Source organism: Salmo salar, chromosome 16 (genome assembly GCF_965601325.2).
Source record: "Salmo salar chromosome 16, fSalSal1, whole genome shotgun sequence".
Lineage (NCBI taxonomy): Eukaryota > Metazoa > Chordata > Actinopteri > Salmoniformes > Salmonidae > Salmo > Salmo salar.
In genome coordinates this window covers 83,736,569-83,759,827 of record NC_138306.1, presented here as the reverse complement: position 1 = coordinate 83,759,827, position 23,259 = coordinate 83,736,569, and the positions used below count along the sequence as shown (strand labels likewise).

The window sequence follows — 23,259 nt, the reverse complement described above, 5'->3', positions numbered from 1 at the left end:
GACTGCAGGATAGGGGGAGATGGACAGGAGACTGCAGGACAGGAGATGTAGAGAGGACAGGAGACTTCAGGATAGGGGGGAGATGGACAGGAGACTGCAGGGCAGGAGATGTAGAGAGGACAGGAGACTGCAGGATAGGGGGGAGATGGACAGGAGACTGCAGGGCAGGAGATGTAGAGAGGACAGGAGACTGCAGGACAGGAGATGTAGAGAGGACAGGAGACTGCAGGACAGGAGATGTAGAGAGGACAGGAGACTTCAGGATAGGGGGGAGATGGACAGGAGACTGCAGGGCAGGAGATGTAGAGAGGACAGGAGACTGCAGGATAGGGGGGAGATGGACAGGAGACTGCAGGGCAGGAGATGTAGAGAGGACAGGAGACTGCAGGATAGGGGGGAGATGGACAGGAGACTGCAGGACAGGAGATGTAGAGAGGACAGGAGACTGCAGGACAGGAGATGTAGAGAGGACAGGAGACTGCAGGACAGGAGATGTAGAGAGGACAGGAGACTGCAGGACAGGAGATGTAGAGAGGACAGGAGACTGCAGGACAGGAATGTAGAGAGGACAGGAGACTGCAGGACAGGAGATGTAGAGAGGACAGGAGACTGCAGGACAGGAGATGTAGAGAGGACAGGAGACTGCAGGACAGGAGATGTAGAGAGGACAGGAGACTGCAGGATAGGGGGGAGATGGACAGGAGACTGCAGGACAGGAGATGTAGAGAGGACAGGAGACTGCAGGACAGGAGATGTAGAGAGGACAGGAGACTGCAGGACAGGAGATGTAGAGAGGACAGGAGACTGCAGGACAGGAGATGTAGAGAGGACAGGAGACTGCAGGACAGGAGATGTAGAGAGGACAGGAGACTGCAGGATAGGGGGGAGATGGACAGGAGACTGCAGGACAGGAGATGTAGAGAGGACAGGAGACTGCAGGACAGGAGATGTAGAGAGGACAGGAGACTGCAGGACAGGAGATGTAGAGAGGACAGGAGACTTCAGGACAGGAGATGTAGAGAGGACAGGAGACTGCAGGACAGGAGATGTAGAGAGGACAGGAGACTTCAGGAGATGTAGAGAGGACAGGAGACAGCAGGACAGGAGATGTAGAGAGGACAGGAGACTGCAGGATAGGGGGGAGATGGACAGGAGACTGCAGGACAGGAGATGTAGAGAGGACAGGAGACTGCAGGACAGGAGATGTAGAGAGGACAGGAGACTGCAGGACAGGAGATGTAGAGAGGACAGGAGACTGCAGGACAGGAGATGTAGAGAGGACAGGAGACTGCAGGACAGGAGATGTAGAGAGGACAGGAGACTGCAGGACAGGAGATGTAGAGAGGACAGGAGACTGCAGGACAGGAGATGTAGAGAGGACAGGAGACTGCAGGATAGGGGGGAGATGGACAGGAGACTGCAGGACAGGAGATGTAGAGAGGACAGGAGACTGCAGGAGAAGGGAGCCTTGCATGCCTGACTTGGCTCTCCTGAGAAAAACTGCAACCACACACCCTTCAAGATGTGTGTGTGTGTGTGTGTGTGTGTGTGTGTGTGTGTGTGTGTGTGTGTGTGTGTGTGTGTGTGTGTGTGTGTGTGTGTGTGTGTGTGTGTGTGTGTGTGTGTGTGTGTGTGTGTGTGTGTGTGTGTGTGTGTGTGTGTGTGTGTGTGTGTGTGTGTGTTTTCCTGTCTGTCTACACAGTTGTGAGGACTCGAGTCTCCTGCTATAGTTAGCCCAGCCCACTAAACCACATAACCACTGAACCGGAAGACATTGTGTTATGCACCGCCAGAGCCACGGGAACACACACACACTCCCTGCCATACATACACATTCATGACACACACTCATCCCCACTCTCAGCCCAGCACTCAGTCTTCGCTCAGACGGATGGTGTCTAAGGCAGCGTTACAGAAATCAGCTTCAGCACTGAGTTGGTTTAATCTATGGGGGCGATGTGTAGATTCACTGTAATAGTTACTGTATTAGTATGGCGCCCCCCTCTGATCATCACTAGTACTTCGCCCACTATTTTGATCATACTATTTTGTTGCATGGATGATGGCAATATTTGGTTCTGTCTCTGAATGCTCTTCCCCAGATGACACCAGTAGCAGCAGTAAGCAGTGTGGTGGAGGGGGGTCGATGGGCTCCCAGGGGTCAGAGTCTCTGTACCTGTATGACAGCCAGGACTGGGTGATCTCTCCCATCTGCTCCCCTGAAGAGGAGCCCTGCCCCACCACCATCTCCCCCATGCTGGCCGAGGAGACCTTCACATACATGAGTGAGTCACCGCCGTGTGAGTCAGTGTGTGGTTGTTCAGGTTGGGAGGTATACCGTATACCGGGTTATTTGGAAATAACCACAGGCTGGTTTTCATATACCGTCAATACCGTTGAAACTATTTATTTGAAGTTTTTCAATTCATTTTAATATGTTGTAGCAAATGTACATAAATACCTGCAGTCAACTGGTGCAATACGTTAGGAGATAAAGAAGATTCTGTTCTTCATTTCTCCTGTCACATAATTTAAAATGATGAATCTTACCGTAGTTCCCCAGATCAGCAGCCAGTCAGGTGTTGGTTGTAAAGAGCACAACAGGACTAAGCTGGTGAGTCCATAGTGTTGTGTGATGCTCCTGAGGTGATAAAGTTAGTTGTATGCATTTCACTACTAAGTGTTTGCCATCAGATATCTTGTAACTGTCTAAGATGTGCTATACTCTACAGCTGGGTATTTGGTTACTTGTTAGTTAGCTGAGTAAGTGTCTGAATTAATAAGGAGATGGGGTGTTGGCTCTCTGACGTGTTTGAGAAGTCAGAGCTCTAGATAAGGTATCTCTACAGCTGCCACTTTGTTTCCCCACTAGTGTTTTTTTTCATCCTCTGATCTTCTCCCCCTCTGCTCCATGTACACAGGCTGCTCTTCCTTCTCCCCCTCTGCTCCATGTACACAGGCTGCTCTTCCTTCTCCCCCTCTGCTCCATGTACACAGGCTGCTCTTCCTTCTCCCCCTCTGCTCCATGTACACAGGCTGCTCTTCCTTCTCCCCCTCTGCTCCATGTACACAGGCTGCTCTTCCTTCTCCCCCTCTGCTCCATGTACACAGGCTGCTCTTCCTTCTCCCCCTCTGCTCCATGTACACAGGCTGCTCTTCCTTCTCCCCCTCTGCTCCATGTACACAGGCTGCTCTTCCTTCTCCCCCTCTGCTCCAATGTACACAGGCTGCTCTTCCTTCTCCCCCTCTGCTCCAATGTACACAGGCTGCTCTTCCTTCTCCCCCTCTGCTCCAATGTACACAGGCTGCTCTTCCTTCTCCCCCTCTGCTCCAATGTACACAGGCTGCTCTTCCTTCTCCCCCTCTGCTCCAATGTACACAGGCTGCTCTTCCTTCTCCCCCTCTGCTCCAATGTACACAGGCTGCTCTTCCTTCTCCCCCTCTGCTCCAATGTACACAGGCTGCTCTTCCTTCTCCCCCTCTGCTCCAATGTACACAGGCTGCTCTTCCTTCTCCCCCTCTGCTCCAATGTACACAGGCTGCTCTTCCTTCTCCCCCTCTGCTCCAATGTACACAGGCTGCTCTTCCTTCTCCCCCTCTGCTCCAATGTACACAGGCTGCTCTTCCTTCTCCCCCTCTGCTCCAATGTACACAGGCTGCTCTTCCTTCTCCCCCTCTGCTCCAATGTACACAGGCTGCTCTTCCTTCTCCCCCTCTGCTCCAATGTACACAGGCTGCTCTTCCTTCTCCCCCTCTGCTCCAATGTACACAGGCTGCTCTTCCTTCTCCCCCTCTGCTCCAATGTACACAGGCTGCTCTTCCTTCTCCCCCTCTACTCCAATGTACACAGGCTGCTCTTCCTTCTCCCCCTCTGCTCCAATGTACACAGGCTGCTCTTCCTTCTCCCCCTCTGCTCCAATGTACACAGGCTGCTCTTCCTTCTCCCCCTCTGCTCCAATGTACACAGGCTGCTCCTCCTTCTCCCCCTCTGCTCCAATGTACACAGGCTGCTCTTCCTTCAGACAAGCATGCATCACAACTTTGTTCATTTCTCTCGTTCAATTTAGCTTTTCAATGTCCACTCACACCGAAAATGGCTACTAGCTGTACTTCTATAACTTTACGAGCTGAATTTGCCTATAACTTTACGAGCTGAATTTGCCTGTCTTTCGAATTGGTTTGTGCATTTAGCTAAAAGCGTCTATGTGTCTTGTGTTCTATGCTGGTAATACTGTAAATCCTGGGATGGCAGAAGAATGGTATGAACATCTGGATACCGCCCAAGTCTAGTGGTTGTATGTTATTAACATACGAGAAAGAATGGGAATCCTGTGTGACTTTCTAGTTACAGGGAAGAGGTGGAATCAGTGTTTTGTATCCGTGGTAAAAGTACCTTGCGCTCATCACTTCCTGTTGTGTATTCATTGGTGTGACTGGCAGAGCAGTGTTCTATGATCTGGTGGGACTGACAGGGCAGTCATTGGTGTGACTGGCAGGACAGTCATGGTGGGACTGACAGGGCAGTCATGGTGGGACTGACAGAGCAGTGTTCTATGATCTGGTGGGACTGACAGGGCAGTCATTGGTGTGACTGGCAGGACAGTCATGGTGGGACTGACAGGGCAGTCATGGTGGGACTGACAGAGCAGTGTTCTATGATCTGGTGGGACTGACAGGGCAGTCATTGGTGTGACTGGCAGGACAGTCATGGTGGGACTGACAGGGCAGTCATGGTGGGACTGACAGAGCAGTGTTCTATGATCTGGTGGGACTGACAGGGCAGTCATGGTGGGACTGACAGGACAGTCATGGTGGGACTGACAGGACAGTCATGGTGGGACTGACAGAGCAGTGTTCTATGATCTGGTGGGACTGACAGGGCAGTCATGGTGGGACTGACAGGGCAGTCATGGTGGGACTGACAGGACAGTCATGGTGGGACTGACAGGGCAGTCATGGTGGGACTGACAGGACAGTCATGGTGGGACTGACAGAGCAGTGTTCTATGATCTGGTGGGACTGACAGGGCAGTCATGGTGGGACTGACAGGACAGTCATGGTGGGACTGACAGGGCAGTCATGGTGGGACTGACAGGACAGTCATGGTGGGACTGACAGAGCAGTGTTCTATGATCTGGTGGGACTGACAGGGCAGTCATGGTGGGACTGACAGGGCAGTCATGGTGTAGAGAGGGTACAATTCTAATAAGAGCTCTGTGTCTGCTTCAGTGTCTCTGCCAAACAACACACACTGGAATGAGACGGCCCTGTCCCTCTGAGCCAATGGTGCTGTTGCTCTCTCTCTTCTCTCGCTCACGCGCTCTCTGTTCCTCGTTCTGATTGGCTATGCCCTAGATGAGATCAGGGCAGCAGATGGACAGGTGTGTGTGTGTGCTTGGGTGAACGTGCTCATATGAACAGCTGTGTGTTTAACTCAGTGTAATAGTCGGGTGAATGTTTCTCCACATGCCCTTTTTCTTGATGTTTCTTCCATATGAGCGGCACAGAGACGTGTGTGTGTGTGTGTGTGTGTGTGTGTGTGTGTGTGTGTGTGTGTGTGTGTGTGTGTGTGTGTGTGTGTGTGTGTGTGTGTGTGTGTGTGTGTGTGTGTGTGTGTGTGTGTGTGTGTGTGTGTGTGTGTGTGTGTGTGTGTGGCCTCAGCGGCTGTCCCTGGCAAGGACAGAGGAATCCACTGATCTGGTCTTCTAAGTGCAGCTGAGTGTCGAGCCAGGATCAGGCAGCGTCACGGGAGAGAGACAGACGGAGAGAGAGGAGAGAGTAAAGGGTGAAACGGCCATGCCGGTCTTTAACATTCTCAATGAGAATGTTGCTGTGGAAGGTGAGCCTTAAAGAAATGATTTAGATGGTGGGCGTGCGTGTCGCTGGGCGTGCGGGTCGCTGGGCGTGCGGGTCCCTGTGTGTGAGTGCAGAACATGTTGATGTCTCCTAGGTCATAGAGCTGCAGGGTTCAGTTAGTTTGTGTGTGCGTGTCGCATGTTAGTAAAACTTTGCAGCAGAGTGTCTTTATGTGTGTGCGGATGTACTCATAACTTTGTAGCAGAGTGTCTGTGTGTGCGGATGTACTCATAACTTTGTTGCAGAGTATGTGAGTCATAGCAGGCAGGAAATAATGTGTCCATGTAACTGTTTACATTGAAACGTGTGGTATGTGGTTACAAGTAGACAGTCTTGCAGCTAACAGTACATCACTACTCATTCTGGGACCCAGGCTGATCTGCTCCATACTGCAGTGATGTCATCTTCAGGTGCCAGTCAGTCTGGCAGTAGCAGAGAGCTGGCCCAGTACCCTTTCAGGTGCCAGTCAGTCTGGCAGTAGCAGAGAGCTGGCCCAGTACGCTCTCTGGTTGTCATGTAATACACTCGGATCACATATCACTGTTGTCTTTGGAGAAATCAGTGAAGGGCATTGAACAACAGCAATGCTGTTATTGTGGATGTTATGGACTCTGAAAGAAGAGGAGCAGTTGTAGTGACTGTGTGTTGACGGTGCGTGCGTGTGTGTTGACGGTGCGTGTGTGTTGACGGTGCGTGCGTGTGTGTTGACGGTGCGTGCGTGTGTGTTGACGGTGCGTGTGTGTTGACGGTGCGTGTGTGTGTTGACGGTGCGTGCGTGTGTGTGTTGACGGTGCGTGCGTGTGTGTGTTGACGGTGCGTGCGTGCGTGTGTTGACGGTGCGTGCGTGCGTGTGTTGACGGTGCGTGTGTGTGTGTGTGTTGACGGTGCGTGCAGACGGTGTGTGTGTGTGTGTGGACGGTGCGTGTGTGTGTGGATGGTTGTGCGTGTGCGTGTGTGTTGACAGTGCGTGCGTGTGTTGACGGTGCGTGCGTGCGTGCGGACGGTGCTTGTGTGTGTGTGGACGTGTGTGAGGATGGTTGTGTGTGTGTGTGTGTGTGTGTGGACGGTGTGCGTGTGTTGACTGACTAGGCCTTGTTAGCTTTTACAGGCGGCATGATCAAGTGAAATTACGTCAGTATCAAAGGTTGTTGGCATCCATCCAACGTCTTCTGTCACTTAGAAACCCAGCGACTAAACTGGCCGTGTTCGGACTCTGGCTTGCCTACTACTTACTTAAACTGCATACTGTGTTCTAATCGTACTACTTACTATTTAGCACGTACTGTTCAGTAAGAAGTATGTAGTAAGCCACGGCCGAAACCGCTGGTTCACAGAGTAGCTAGCCCTCTACAAGATCATTACCGGACTCCATCTTCATCAACCATCTCCCTGGTCATCTCCTCTGATCAAGCCATCAACTGTCCCTCTCAGACTTGGTCTCTATTGGTTGACCTAACCAACCAGCTAGGCTACTCATGAGATTGTTTGTTTGATTATGAAAAGCGCTATAAAAATGTCGTCACTTATTATACCAAATCAGGTTTATTTAGTTTAGTAAAGCAGAAAGCTCTGGCGAAGTGATACCTGCTCACTGCTCTTGCTAGTTCATTTTTTTCTTTCAACTTATTGTTACCTTGCACCTGCAACAAGAGAGCTCCGATGTGCAAGTGCATTTTTGAATGTTGAAAGTAAACATTTACCGGTCTAGCTAGCTAGACTTATTCAGACTGTAACCGTTCAGGTAGAAACTAATGCATAGCATGCATGCACTTTACAATCAGTTTAACACAGATAAACCGACGTGACAAATCAGGAGACAGAGAAGTGTTGGGACCAGCACCGCTGTGGAAAATAGGAGTGTAGGCTACCGCGTTACTAACGTTCGCTATAGCTAGTGGCAGTGCTTAGTGCGGTGGCAAGAGAGCCAACTATGGCCTCATGACTTACTCAACCTTTTTTTGCGGCATTTCTCCTGCGGTGTTCACCACTGAATGAAATGCCTGGTATTGTCATCAGACCCTGTAACAGTTTGAACACAAGTCCTGATTTTTACAAGTAGCTAGCTAGAGTAATGATATGACATTGTCGCTCAACAGCAAGCAAGTAACCCTGTTGCCAACGTTACTGTTGAACAGTTATAACTTGTAGTCCTACTGAATCACGTAACTAGATAAAGTCACCGCATGCAGCAGATCTGTTATAACGTTACGTCGAAATAGTCATGATAATTTTAAGGAGAACAAAAACTATTTACATTTGGACTCCACTGCAGAAGCTGAGCTATTCGCCATATTCTAAGTTGTTTATTTGAAGAGCTCTAGCTATCAAAACTCTTCTAGTGCATTGGCTGTGAAATTCCTGTCAAGTGTGCAGCGAATTCTACTAGATGAAAACCGAGATCATTATAACGTTTTGGCATAAAGCATACTTTATTTGATAAAATGCACATACTATAAAACGGAATATTTTCGCATACTGAGAACGCGTCATGTCTAATTGATCAGTTGTTGTCCTAGTCGAAATGAGTATGACATCCGGGCAGTTAAAGTATACTAGATAAACTATTTTCTCGCATACTCAAACGGCCTACTATTTAGGACGCAAGTACTGCCACTGATTCCCCTCCCTGTAATATTTAATCACCCCAACCCCCAGGAGTTTGCTGTGTTTTATTCACAGCATATTAATCATATACCCAATTTATGACAAGTGTGCACTCGTTCACTCCTCAAGGATCAAAGCCCTAGCATACACTGTTGCACTAATATCGCTCCATAGTAATGGGAGAATCAGAATTGTGCTTTTGTCATCTGTGGGTGATCTATAGGCCTTAAGTAGGCCTATCCCAGTCTTGACTGCTGACAGAATAGTACTAGATCACATGTGGGGTTTGTTTATAGGATTCAGCACTAATACCAGTATGCCACTCTGAAGACTGGCCTAGATCAGAGGCCCTACTCTGAAGACTAGATCTGAAGACTAGTCTAGATCAGAGGCCCTACTCTGAAGACTAGATCTGAAGACTAGTCTAGATCAGAGGCCCTACTCTGAAGACTAGATCTGAAGACTAGTCTAGATCAGAGACCCTAATCTGAAGACTAGATCTGAAGACTAGTCTAGATCAGAGGCCCTACTCTGAAGACTAGATCTGAAGACTAGTCTAGATCAGAGGCCCTACTCTGAAGACTAGATCTGAAGACTAGTCTAGATCAGAGGCCCTACTCTGAAGACTAGATCTGAAGACTAGTCTAGATCAGAGGCCCTACTCTGAAGACTAGATCTGAAGACTAGTCTAGATCAGAGGCCCTACTCTGAAGACTAGATCTGAAGACTAGTCTAGATCAGAGGCCCTACTCTGAAGACTAGATCTGAAGACTAGTCTAGATCAGAGGCCCTACTCTGAAGACTAGATCTGAAGACTAGTCTAGATCAGAGGCCCTACTCTGAAGACTAGATCTGAAGACTAGTCTAGATCAGAGGCCCTACTCTGAAGACTAGATCTGAAGACTAGTCTAGATCAGAGGCCCTACTCTGAAGACTAGATCTGAAGACTAGTCTAGATCAGAGGCCCTACTCTGAAGACTAGATCTGAAGACTAGTCTAGATCAGAGGCCCTACTCTGAAGACTAGATCTGAAGACTAGTCTAGATCAGAGGCCCTAATCTGAAGACTAGATCTGAAGACTAGTCTAGATCAGAGGCCCTACTCTGAAGACTAGATCTGAAGACTAGTCTAGATCAGAGGCCCTAATCTCCCACGCTCTCTCATTCCCCTCTACTGCGTAGCTTTTGAATGTGAATCTGAAAATAGATAATGATGAATATTATTATGATGAATGAATAAATAAATAATAAACAATTATGATTTTGAATTAAGAAATTACTTGGAAATATGGTATGTTTTTCAAAGCTAAGGAAAACCAGTTTTGTTTACATAACCTGTGATGACTGATGACCCCCTACCCTTAACCCTTGAACTCTAGACAGGAAGTGTTTCTGAAACAGAAACCTTAGCCAGAGAGGAAGAGGTGATGTGAGAGGGTCAATCCCATGAAATCTGTCCATGCGGGATACGGGGATAAGCAGACCACCAGCCTTCCCACCTTTGGGACGACAGCAATTGTTAGGGCGGAGACCATCTCGTCATAATATACAGTGTCTTTGCTTTAGCAGGGAGATCGTCTCAGTCTGGCCACCAGTCTTTTTATTTTCTTAGATTATTTTCTAAACAAGTTATTTTTGTCACTTCACCAATTTGGACTATTTTGTGTATGTTCATTACATGAAATCCAAATAAAAATCTGTTTAAATTACAGGTTGTAATGCAACAAAATAGGAAACTCCAAGGGGAATGAATACTTTTGCAAGGTACTGTATGTGAAAGTGACAGTTGAGGCATAATGGGGTGAATGCTATACTTAAATCCAAACTGCTTCTCTAGCAGATTAGTAAGAATGGCTCACCCATGTTCAAGGATGGCCTTTTTCCCTTTATTCAGATTACAACCTCTCATTTTCGGATATTTGAAAATGAAATAATCTCAAATATCGCTGTTTTTGAAACAAGCCATTGACAGTTTGTTGCAATTTCAATTTAATCCACAAGAAAAGACACAACAAATATTATGGTTAAACTCTTATTATACTAATTGATAAAAAAAAAGGTATCTTTAAGTGATATCATAAATAGAACTGGTGGAGTTATGTCAGACATATAACAAAAGTATATGGAAATGTCTGCTCTATCCAAAATTACAACTAATTGCAGCATTACAGAAAATGGAAGAGGCAAGTGGAAGGGGGAGAAAGTAAGGAACTTGTCTGTCGGCCCTGCATTAAAGAACAACATTTGTTAAAGACAATTGTGATAAAGAATTATACCAGAGCTGAAAGGTGGGACTAAAAATAACCAAAACAAACAAGATCACTGATGTAAAATATGGTTAGAGTTAGGTTAGAGCCTAGTGGTTCGAGTGTTGGACTAGTAACCGAAAGGTTGCAAGTTCGAATCCCCGAGCTGACATGGTACAAATCTAACGTTCTGCCCCTGAACAAGGCAGTTAACCCACTGTTCCTAGGCCGTCATTGAAAATAAGAATTTGTTCTTAACTGACTTGCCTAGTTAAATAAAGGTAAAAAAAATAAAATGATAATAATAAAATAAAAATAAAAATGTAGCTATATGTATCCACACTGTGATGACCTTCTTTGTACCCCAGGAAAGGACAAACTAGCTGTGTGTGTTTGCAATGTGTGCACACTTTTGGAGAGCTGTATTCGGCATGTCGGGGGTGTGTGTGTGTGTGTGTGTGTGTGTGTTATACGTGTTTGGAGTCATGTATAAATGTATCTTGGTCCAGTGAACGTGTTTCTTCCTTCCTGTGTCTCAGAAGGCACCGGGCCCTGTATGTATTTTTAACCCTACAGTAGATGGAGAGGGAAGGAGGTGGAGCAGACCCATGTGCAGGTCAGTGTGGAGAAGGACAGGGCGGTATACCGTATTTTATGGACCGATTTGGGTTTTTACTTTATCGTCTATAATGGTATTTCAGTGTTTGGTTTGTTAAATGTGGCACACTACTCCACCATGTGTAAAGTCCGTTTTTATAGTTTACACTGCTTCTTGAGTCATCTCTCTCTCTCTCTCTGTCTCTGTCTCTCTCTCTCTCTCATATGCCACTTTCCACACAGACCAAGCCCCACCCCCTGTCACTCAAGAAGCGCAGTTGTTGTTGCTCGACCACTTGCGTTCAGTCTATATTGTCAATACAGAACATGCAACAAGATGTTGACAACTAAGCTACTTTCTCAATATAACGCCACAAGCATTCTATAATTACACTATTACTTTGGTTATTTTACTGGTTGCTAAAATTCTAATAGAAGCAATCAATCAATCAGATTCCAAACTCTCCACTATGGCCAAGACCAAAGAGCTCTCCAAGGATGTCAGGGACAAGATTGTAGACCTACACAAGGCTGGAATGGGCTACAAGACCATCACCAAGCAGCTTGGTGAGAAGGTGACAACAGTTGGTGCGATTATTCGCAAATGGAAGAAACACAAAAGAACTGTCAATATCTCTCGTCCTGGTGCTCCATGCAAGATCTCACCTCGTGGAGTTGCAATGATCATGAGAACGGTGAGGAATCAGCCCAGAACTACACGGGAGGATCTTGTCAATGATCTCAAGGCAGCTCATAGTCACCAAGAAAACAATTGGTAACACACTACGCCGTGAAGGACTGAAATCCTGCAGCGCCCGCAAGGTCCCCCTGCTCAAGAAGCACATATACATGCCCGTCTGAAGTTTGCCAATGAACATCTGAATGACTCAGAGGACAACAGAGTGAAAGTGTTGTGGTCAGATGAGACCAAAATGGAGCTCTTTGGCATCAACTCAACTCGCCGTGTTTGGAGGAGGAGGAATGCTGCCTATGACCCCAAGAACACCATCTCCACCGTCAAACATGGAGGTGGAAACATTATGCTTTGGGGGTGTTTTTCTGCTAAGGGGACAGGACAACTTCACCGCATCATTTGACGGGGCCATGTACCGTCAAATCTTGGGTGAGAACCTCCTTCCCTCAGCCAGGGCATTGAAAATGGGTCGTGGATGGGTATTGACAGTGACCCAAAACACACGGCCAAGGCAACAAAGGAGTAGCTCAAGAAGAAGCACATTAAGGTCCTGGAGTGGCCTAGCCAGTCTCCAGACCTTAATCCCATAGAAAATCTGTGGAGGGAGCTGAAGGTTCGAGTTGCCAAATGTCAGCCTTGAAACCTTAATGACTTGGAGAAGATCTGCAAAGAGGAGTGGGACAAAATCCCTCCTGAGATGTGTGCAAACCTGGTGGCCAACTACAAGAAACGTCTGACCTCTGTGATTGCCAACAAGGGTTTTGCCACCAAGTACTAAGTCATGTTTTGCAGAGGGGTCAAATACTTATTTCCCTCATTTAAAATGCAAATAATTGTATAAAATTTTTGACATGCGTTTTTCAGGATTTTTTTGTTGTTATTCTGTCTCTCACTGTTCAAATAAACCTACCATTAAAATTATAGACTGATCATTTCTTTGTAAGTGGGCAAACGCACAAAATCAGCAGGGGATCAAATACTTTTCCCCCCACTGCATATGTGGAGGTGTAACTTTAAACATATTTATAACATTGTCAATTCTCAGATTTAAGTCAGAATTTAGCAAAGATCAAAGAAAGAACAATACTTAAAAAAAAAAAAAAATCACCAATGTCCAGGTTAATATTTTTATTTCTGTACATACCTGGGTGTATTTCCCCTCTTGACAGAAGGTGGACTGTGTAGCTGTGTGTAGAGCAACGAGGAGCAGGAGAGTTATGCAGTTGTACTTTCACTTTAGCAAAAAGTTCTCTCTCAACTCATCCCTGTTCTGGACAGAACATAACTGTTGCACTCTCTGTGCTTGGCTTAGTTTAGTTTATTTGACAATTTTAAGTTTGTTTTGGTAAAGGCAAACTAGCTGTGTGTTTGTGTGTTCAAGTAATGTATAAATGTATCAGAGCCCAGTGTTGGTCCAGTGAACATGTCTGTTTCTTCCTGTGTCTCAGATGGCACCAGGGCCTGTATGTATTTTAACCCTGGGTTCTGGAGGGGGAGGGAGGTGGAGGGAACAGCCATATCGATAGGTCAGTGTGGGTCTCAGATTACTACAATGTACTGCTGCAGTAACCCCTCTGTTCCACTGCCCTCTGGGATGCATCGTCCTTATAAACAATTTAGACTCATAAAAACAAGAACAAAACATTTATTCACTGTATTTATTATGTTTATTTGACATGATAATGACATACAATGAAAACTCACAAGAAATTGGATGCATTGTACTAGATTTGGATAATTCAGTACATACTCCCAAATTAATCCAAACAACGTCTCAACACACTATACTGAAAAATGGGGAAAAGAAATGGAAACAAAGACAAACTAAAGCATAATATTCTACTGAAGATCAGATTCCAAGCATTATCCTCTGATTTTAACACCAAAACCATATCAAACATCATGGTCTAAACAGGCCGCAACGAAGTCATGCTGCACAAATGAACCAATCATTGAACACCACGTTAGATACATTGCAGTCATGCTTCAGATTCTAATATATTGATGTGGTTTCTGGCGTGATGTTAAACACCTAGATGTTGTGATATTTGGTTTGTGACTCCTTGGCAGACCCCCTGGAACGTGCCCCATTATTAACACTTTACAGTTGGATGTGTTAGCCTAATTGTTATATGGTCAATCAGATTGTCATCTGTTGCCTTATTGGACACCAATTCAGTAAGTGTGATTGACAGGAGAGATGACCAATGGGGCTGTGTTTGGACCCTCAGAATTATTACAGGGGTTCAAGAATGGATATAGTTTCTCAGTGAAGATACAACCAGTGAAAGAGTAGATATGAGACCTGTTTTCTACATCATAAAAGGAGATCTGACCCTCCTCGTAATCCACAAACACCCCCACCTTCTGGGGTTTCTGACTCAGGAAGAGCGGGATTGGGGGTGTGTCCTTGATCTCATACTTATTCTCACCCTTCATATACACAGTCCAGAGTCCACCATCTGGGCTTTTAACTGTAGAGCCCTTCCTGATGATGGACTCTCTAGCCACTCCTACTGTAACACCCATTCAATTTTCCCCTTGACCTGAACTTCAAAGTAGAATCTCCCCGAGGAGAAGCCCTCCTTTCCCAAGACAGCTTGATGTTGATCAAACCTCTTTGGGTTGTCAGGGATATATCACTATGTACCTCCATAGCGTTGTGTTGTCAGGGATATCTCGCCATATACCTCCATAGCGCACTTGTTTCCTGTCCTCTGACACAATGACTTTGGGGTGTGCTATACCCGGATTCAAAGTCACATCCATTGACCTCTGCTGGATCCTCCTCAGCTCAGCATCACAGGACTTCTCGGTCTCTTGATGAAGACTCTCCACCAGCCGAGACAGAGCTCTCCTCACAGTTCCTACATGCAGATCCCTGTGAACACTGATCTCAGACCAGTCCTTGATCGGGGATGGGGACCTCTGGAGGAGGTGGATGTGGTTCAGCTCAGTGCCTTTCCTCTGCAGCTCAGTGATTTCCTGCTCCAGCTCTTCAATGAGCCCTTCAGCCTGCCTCTCAGCTGCTTTCTGCTTCTCCTCAACCTCCTTAATAACCTCACCCTGACTTCTCTCAATGGAGTGAACCAGAGCGGTGAAGACCTCCACACTTCCTGCTATCTCTCTCTGCATCTCTCTGGCTGAGCTCTACTGAGTATTTGATCTCCTTAACCTTCTGCAGTCGTTCCTGGATCATCTGCTGCACTGGTGCTACTCCTCCAGGCTTGGAAGAGGACTCCTCTCCGTCTGTGACCTTCATCCTCTTAAAATGATCTGCAACATCTCTGAGTGTTGTTGGTTTTTGGTTCAGGTCTTCTGTTGAATGTGTCCTTACACAGTGGACACTGGCACAGGACAGTGCTGTTCCAGTATTCCCTGATACAGGCCTTGCAGAAGTTGTGACCACATGGAATAGAGACTGGCTCAGTGAACACATCCAGACAGATAGAGCACAGGAACTGCTCTTCATACAAGACATTGCTGGAGGTGAACATTTCTGAAACCTAATAGAAGACCACAGAGTTAGAAATGTAGCTGTCTTCATTTTAGGGAATTATACTGCCCCCTGCTGTACTGGAGTGTTTGTTCAGGAATATGATTTATTGGTTGATCCCTTCCACTGGCTTGGATAGAATTCTGTGATCCCTCCCTAACCCAGAACAAGTCCCACCCACTAGACTACTTTAAAATGCTGCATGCTAGCTTAGGCATTTGTCTCTGTGTGAACAATCTTGTTTTCCCCTTTCTATCTGTGGAGCAACCAGTTCTATAAAATGACTTCCTGGAATGAGTCAGCGTTGGTTAGAAATTCACGATTTGATTACTAAATGTATCTTTAGATGGTAAAACAAGAGTGTATAAAGCTCTACCAAAGTAATATTGATTCTGTGTCCACAGACAGACCATGCTTTTTACCCAGAGTACTGTAGGTAGAGAAACGATATCCAGGAGATGTATAATTTGGCCTACCTTTGTATATTATGGAGCACATGCCCAAATATCTTTACATTTGGAGAAGTGACTTTCAACGTACTTGTAACATTGTCAATTGTCACATTTTTACCAGATTGTTTTACTAAGATCAAAGAAAGAACACCTGAGAAACAAAGTAATGTGATTTTGGAGTAAAATGATCACCAGTGTCCATATTCATCTTTCTCTACTTACCTGGGTGTGTTTTTCCTCTTTGTCTTGACAGAAGGTTGACTGTGTGTAGAGGGATGTGGCGCAGAAGAGTTATGCACTTTCACTTTAGCTAAATGTTATCACTCAACTCCTCCCTGTTCTGCCCACAACTTAACTGTTTCACATTCTCTGTGCTTAGTTTAGTTTATTTGACAATTTAAAGTTGTACACGTAAGTGCAAACTAGCTGTGTGTGTGCACATTTGGTGTGTGCGTGCATGTTTTCGAGTCATGTATAAATGTAGCAGAGTCCAGTGAAAGTGTCTGTTCATTCCTGTGTCTCAGATGGCACCAGGGCCTGTATGTATTTTAACCCTGGGTTCTCGAGGGGGAGGGAGGGAGGGGCCACATCTAGAGGTCAGTGTGGGGCCACAATTAGAGGTTACTGTGGGCTTCAGAAGCCACTGCTGCAGTAACACCTCTGTTCCACTGCGTCACCCTTATAAACAATTTTAGACTCATAAAAACAAGAACAAAGCATTTATTTATTTCATCATGTTTATTTTACATGGACCACATACAACTAAAACATAGAACTCACAAGAAATGTTATGCATTGTACTAGATTTGGATAATTCAGTACATACTCCCAAATTAATCCAAACAATATCTCAACACACTATACTGAAACATGGGGAAAAGAAATGGGAACAAAGACAAACTAAAGCATAATATTCTACTCACTATCAGATTCTAATCATAATCCTCTGATTTTTAACAGATACAACAAAACCATATCAAACATCATGGTCTAAACAGGACTCAGAAGATATGCTGCACAAGTGAACCAATCATTGAATGCCACGTTAGATACATTGCAGTCATGCTTCAGATTATAATATAATATTGATGTGGTTTCTGGCATGTTAAACACCTGGCCAGGTGTTGTGATATTTGGTTTGTGATTGCTTGGCAGACCCCCTGGAACGTGCCCCACTATTATCAACAATCTTTACAGTTGGATGTGTTAGCCTAATTGTTATTTGCTCAATCAGATTAAGTCATCTGTTGCCTTTTTGGACCCCAATTCAGTCAGTGTGATTGACAGAAGAGATGACCAATGGGGCTGTGTTTGAACCCTCCTCATTATCACAGGGGTTCAAGTATGGATATAGTTTCTCAGTGAAGATACAACCAGTGAAAGAGTAGATATGAGACCTGTTTTCTACATCATAAAAGGAGATCTGACCCTCCTCGTAATCCACAAACACCCCCACCTTCTGGGGTTTCTGACTCAGGAAGAGGGGGATTGGGGGTGTGGCCTTGGCTACATACTTATTCCTATTCATATACAGAGCCCAGAGTCCACCCTCAGGGCTTACAGCTGTTTGGCCCTTCCTAATGATGGACTCTCTGGCCACTCCTACCTGCCACTCAATTTTTCCCCTAACCTGAACCTCAAAGTGGAATCTCCCTGATGAGAAGCCTTCCTTTCCCAGGACCGATAGATAACATTCAAACCTCTCTTTGAGGTCAGGGAGAATCTGCCGTATGTCTCCATAGCTCACTTGTTTCCTGTCCTCCGACACAATGAGCTTGCAGTGTGCTGTATCCGGATCCAGAGTCACATCCACTGACCACTGCTGTAACCTCCTCAGCTCAGGATCCCACGACTTCTCCATCTCTTTCTGAAGTGTCTCCTCCAGCCGAGACAGAGCTCTCCTCACAGTTCCTACATGCAGATCCCTGTGAACACTGATCTCAGACCAGTCCTTGATCAGGGATGTGGACCTCTGGAGGTGGACGTGGTCCAGCTCAGTGCCTCTCCTCTGCAGCTCAGTGATTTCCTGCTCCAGCTCTTCAATGAGCCCTTCAGCCTGCCTCTCAGCTGCTTTCTGCTTCTCCTCAACCTCCTTAATAACCTCACCCTGACTTCTCTCAATGGAGCGAACCAGAGCAGTGAAGACCTCCACACTTCCTGCTATCTCTCTCTCTGCTTCTCTCTGGCTGAGCTCTACTGAGTATTTGATCTCCTTAACCTTCTGCAGTCGTTCCTGGATCATCTGCTGCATTGGTGCTACTCCTCCAGGCTTGGAAGAGGACTCCTCTCCGTCTGTGACCTTCATCCTCTTAAAATGATCTGCAACATCTCTGAGTGTTGTGTTGGTTTTTGGTTCAGGTCTTCTGTTGAATGTGTCTTTACACAGTGGACACTGGCACAGGACAGTGCTGTTCCAGTATTCCCTGATACAGGCCTTGCAGAAGTTGTGACCACATGGAATAGAGACTGGCTCAGTGAACACGTCCAGACAGATAGAGCACAGGAACTGCTTTTCAGACAAGACATTGCTGGAGGTGGACATTTCTGAAACCTAATAGAAGACCACTGAGTTAGAAATGTAGCTGTCCTCATTTTAGAGTATTATAATGCCCCCTGCTGTACTGGAGTGTTTGTTCAGGAATATGATTTATTGGTTGATCCCTTCCACTGGCTTGGATGGAACTCTGTGATCCTTCCCTAAGCCAGAACAAGTCCCACCCATTAGACTCCTTTAAAATGCTGCATGCTAGCATAGGCATTTGTCTCTGTGTGAACAATCTTGTTTTCCCCTTTTCTATCTGTGGAGCAACCAGTTCTATAAAATGACTTCCTGGAATGAGTCAGCGTTGGATAGAAATTCACGATTTGATTACTAAATGTATCTTTAGAAGTAAAACAAGAGTGTGTATATAGCTCTACCAAAGTAATATTGAGTCAGTGTTCCACAGACAGACCATGCTTTTTACCCAGAGTACTGTAGGTAGCGAAATGATATCTAGGAGATTTTATAATTTGGCCTACCCTTCTATATTATGGGGCACAACGTACTTCTAACATTGTAAATTCTCACATTTATACCAGTTTTCTTTTTAACAAATATCAAGTAAAGAACAGGTGAGACACCTAAAGTAATGTGATTATGGAGTAAAATAATCACCAGTGTCCAGGTTAAGGACTTTCACTATTTTCCTGGGTGTATTTCCTCTCTTGACAGAAGGTGGACTGTGTGTAGAGTGATGTGGAGCAGGATAGTTATGCAGTTGTACTTTCACTTTAGCTAAAAGTTCTCTCAACTCACCCCTGTTCTGGACAGAACATAACTGTTGCACTCTCTGTGCTTGGCTTAGTTTAGTTTATTTGACCATTTTAAGGTTGTCTAGGTAAACACAAACTTGTGGGTGCATGTTTTCGATTCATGTACAGTTGAAGTCGGAAGTTTACATACACTTAGGTTGGAGTCATTAACTCGTTTTTCAACCACTCCACAAATTTCTTGTTAATGAACTATAGTTTTGGCAAGTCGGTTAGGACATCTACTTTGTGCATGACACAAGTAATTTTTCCAACAATTGTTTACAGACAGATTATTTCACTTATAATTCACTGTATCACAATTCTAGTGGGTCAGAAGTTCACATACACTAAGTTGACTGTGCCTTTAAACAGCCTGGAACATTTTTTAAAATTATGTCATGGCTTTAGATGCTTCTGATAGGCTAATTGACATCATTTGAGTCAATTGGAGGTGTACCTGTGGATGTATTTCAAGGCCTACCTTCAAACTCAGTGCCTCTTTGCTTGGCATCATGGGAAAATCAAAAGAAATCAGCCAAGACCTTGTAGACCTCCACAAGTCTGGTTCATCCTTGGGAACAATTTCCAAATGCCTGAAGGTACCACGTTCATCAATAGTACACAAGTATAAACACCATGGGACCACGCAGCCGTCATACCGCTCAGGAAGGAGACGCGTTCTGTCTCCTAGAGATGAACGTACTTTGGTGCGAAAAGTGCAAATCAATCCCAGAACAACAGCAAAGGACCTTGTGAAGATGCTGGAGGAAACAGGTACAAAAGTATCTATATCCGCAGTAAAACGAGTCCTATATCGACATAACCTGAAAGGCCGCTCATCAAGGAAGAAGCCACTGCTCCAAAACCACCATAAAAAGCCAGACTACGGTTTCTAACTGCCCATGGGGACAAAGATCGTACTTTTTGTAGAAATGTCCTCTGGTCTGATGAAACAAAAAAAGAACTGTTTGGCCATACTGACCATCGTTATGTTTGAAGTAAAAAGGGGCTGGCTTGCAAGCCGAAGAACACCATCACAACCGTGAAGCACGGTGGTGGCAGCATCATGTTGTGGGGGTGCTTTGCTGCAGGAGGGACTGGTGCACTTCACAAAATAGATGACATTATGAGGCAGGAAAATGATGTGGATATATTGAAGCAACATCTCAAGACATCAGTCAAGAAGTTAAAGCTTGGTCGCAAATGGGTCTTCCAAATGGACAATGACCCCAAGCATATGTCCAAAGTTGTGGCAAAATGGCTTAAGGACAACAAAGTCAAGGTATTGAATGGCCATCACAAAGCCCTGACCTCAATCCCATAGAAAATGTGTGGGCAGAACTGAAAAAGCATGTGTGAGCAAGGAGGCCTACAAACCTGACTCAGTTACACCAGCTCTGTCAGGAGGAATGGACCAAAATTCACCCAACTTATTGTGGGAAGCTTGTGGAGGGCTACCCGAAACATTTGACCCAAGTTAAACAATTTAAAGGCAATGCTACCTAATACTAATTGAGTGTATGTAAACTTCTGACCCACTGGGAATGTGATGAAAGAAATAAAAAAAACTGAGAAATCATTCTCTCTACTATTATTCTGACATTTCTTAAAATAAAGTGGTGATCCTAACTGACCTAAGACTGGGAATTTTTACTAGGATTAAATGTCAGGAATTGTGAAAAACTGACCTTAAATGTATTTGGCTAAGGTGTATGTAAACTTCCGACTTCAATTGTATATCTCCTAGCTACTTCTGAAGCACTGGTAATGCAACCAATATGGTTGGACTTTAGAGCCCTGGTTGGCATAGAGTCAAGTCTACAAAACCTTGTGGATTTTATTCATAACGCATTCTAGTTTTGGGAACAGGAAATTGTGTAGAGATCGGATTTTCATCTATGAAAATGTTTTGCTGAATGTCAACCCAGTTTCAAATATGGTAAGGAGATGAAGCCCATAGCGGATGTGACGGGTTGTCCTCTACTATTGAAATAGTGAATTTCGATCGAAGGCTTTCTCGTTATGGATGCACTACAGATGTGATAAGGAGAATGCTGATTGATCACATATAGAGGATATCCTCACATTTGTTAGGGGCTTCCTGTCCTGACCATATTTGGTAAGAAGAGGAAGTCCAGTGGTAAGGCAGAAAGAGAAGTAAAATAATGGATGAAACATACAATCTGTATACAGGTTGAAAGGTTGGCAATGAGTCAAGTCTACAAAACTTAGTGGACCTTTTTCATAACAAGTTTTGGGAACAGAAAATTGTATGGAGATCTGTGAAAAAACGTCAACCCACTTTCAGTTTCCTTCTGCCTTGCCACTGGACCTCTTCTTACCAAATATGGTCAGGACAGGAAGCCCTTAGCAGTTGTGGTAAGACCTCTGTGATCACAGTCAGCGTTTTCCATATCTGTCTGTGGGGCAACTATGACACTAAAGGACTACCTGGAATTAGCCTGAATTACATAGAAATTCACTCTTTGAATACTACATTTATCTTTAGATGGTAAGACGAGTGTATGTACATCTAGTTCTACCAAAATGATAATGATTCAGTTTTCCACAGACGGACCATGATTTTAATACAGAGTAGTAAGATAAAATAATATACTTACTATGACTGAGGTGGTTGTCCCACCTAGCTATTGAATGAATTTGATGAATTCACTAACTGTAAGTCACTGGATAAGTACATCTGCTAAATGACTTAAATGTATTCACATTTTGGACAAGTGACATTTAACATACTTATAACATTGTCAATCTGGAATAATTTGTGAATTTTCTTTTAACAAATATAAAGGGAAAAAAGAACAGGTGAGAAACACAAAGCAGTGTGATTATGGAGTAAATAATCCAGGTTAAAGTCTTTCTCTACTTACCTGGGAGGGGTTCCCTTTTTGTCTTGACAGAAGGTGGGCTGTGTAGCTGTGTGTGTGGAATGATGAGGAGCAGGAGAGTTATGCACTTTATACTTCCACTTTCACAATCAAATATGACCAGTCAATCAAAACAAAGTTTATTAGGCACAGTACAGTAAAACACAGTACAGTAAAACACTCGCTAACTCTTCTCAACAGTGCAGTACAATATCATTCAAAAATAAAATGCCAAATACAGAAGTCCCAAAAACAACAAGTAGTAATAAATAAAAGGGAAAAACTAGTATGAGAAGTATGTACATACTGTATCTGTGATTTATCAAAATGGAGACTTTAAATCAAGTAGTAAAGTGACTTGGTATAGCAGCTTCAGTAAACAGCAGTTGAAACCAGAGGAGCACTGCAGTAGCTTCTGTCTCCTAGTCTGCTGTGTTCTGTTGCTGCTGGTCTGCCCGTCGTCTGTCCACCCAACCAGAGACGTTAGGCTAGGTACACTGACTCGACATGATGTTGCGAATGTATTTTCCCTTCAATTTACAAGCTGAACTGCAATAAACATGATGCGCACACAGTATTACATAGAATGCCGTTTTATTTGATGGTTACCAGGTTGACCTAGTGTAAAGGGTCAGGCTGGGGTTAGAGGCCAGGGGTCAAGGTTGACCGTAATAAATAAAATGGGTTGGTATCTCTCTACCCAGGGCCAGCTGGCAGCGCTGCTGGGGTTGCGGTCCTGAGTCAGGTGCTGAACCCAAACAAACCACTCATCCTAATCCCCCTAACCCTATCTAATGTACACACATGATTTATCCTGCTTCTGCTCTCTCTTTCTGTCCCTCTCTATCTCTCTTTCTTACTATCTTTTTTTCTCTCTCTCTATTGCTCTCTTGATTTTTAGGTATCTCTCTCCTAGGTTATTCTCTCTCTGCTCAGCTGGCGTTTCTCTCCTAGGTTCTTCTCTCTCTGCTCAGCTGGCGTTTCTCTCCTAGGTTCTTCTCTCTCTGCTCAGCTGGCGTTTCTCTCCTAGGTTCTACTCTCTCTGCTCAGCTGGCGTTTCTCTCCTAGGTTATTCTCTCTCTGCTCAGCTGGCGTTTCTCTCCTAGGTTCTACTCTCTCTGCTCAGCTGGCGTTTC

At 45.0% G+C, this 23,259-nt stretch overlaps 2 protein-coding genes and 1 long non-coding RNA gene across 6 annotated transcripts in view; 1 reads left to right on the top strand and 2 right to left on the bottom strand.

Moving 5' to 3' along the window:
• The window catches only part of LOC106574803 (trafficking kinesin-binding protein 2), a 51,214-nt gene that overhangs the window by 5,395 nt on the left and 22,560 nt on the right, over positions 1-23,259 (top strand). For 2 of the 4 annotated variants that reach the window (XM_082963050.1, XM_082963049.1), the window contains exon 3: positions 2,103-2,285. In XM_082963050.1, the coding sequence (XP_082819176.1) occupies positions 2,103-2,285 (183 nt within the window). Of the gene's footprint in view, positions 1-2,102; positions 2,286-5,644; positions 5,840-23,259 lie in introns of those variants that run through there. The other 2 variants (XM_082963052.1, XM_082963051.1) reach the window with 2 other exon arrangements.
• LOC106573856 (uncharacterized) lies at positions 13,641-16,224 on the bottom strand. The gene is made up of 2 exons (XR_014380989.1): positions 16,167-16,224; positions 13,641-15,502 (listed from the first exon to the last, which is right to left on the bottom strand). It is a non-coding gene; the product is annotated as an uncharacterized LOC106573856 (long non-coding RNA).
• Positions 16,438-22,201, bottom strand: LOC106573855 (E3 ubiquitin-protein ligase TRIM21-like). The gene is made up of 2 exons (XM_014149265.3): positions 22,127-22,201; positions 16,438-18,495 (listed from the first exon to the last, which is right to left on the bottom strand). Exon 2 carries the CDS (start codon positions 18,484-18,486, stop codon positions 17,212-17,214), a length of 1,275 nt encoding a protein of 424 aa, XP_014004740.3. The 5' UTR covers positions 18,487-18,495; positions 22,127-22,201; the 3' UTR covers positions 16,438-17,211.

Coding starts and splice junctions, on each gene's coding strand:
- LOC106573855 (XM_014149265.3), bottom strand. CDS start 18,486: ATGTCCACCTCCAGCAATGTCTTGTCTGAAAAGCAGTTCCTGTGCTCT.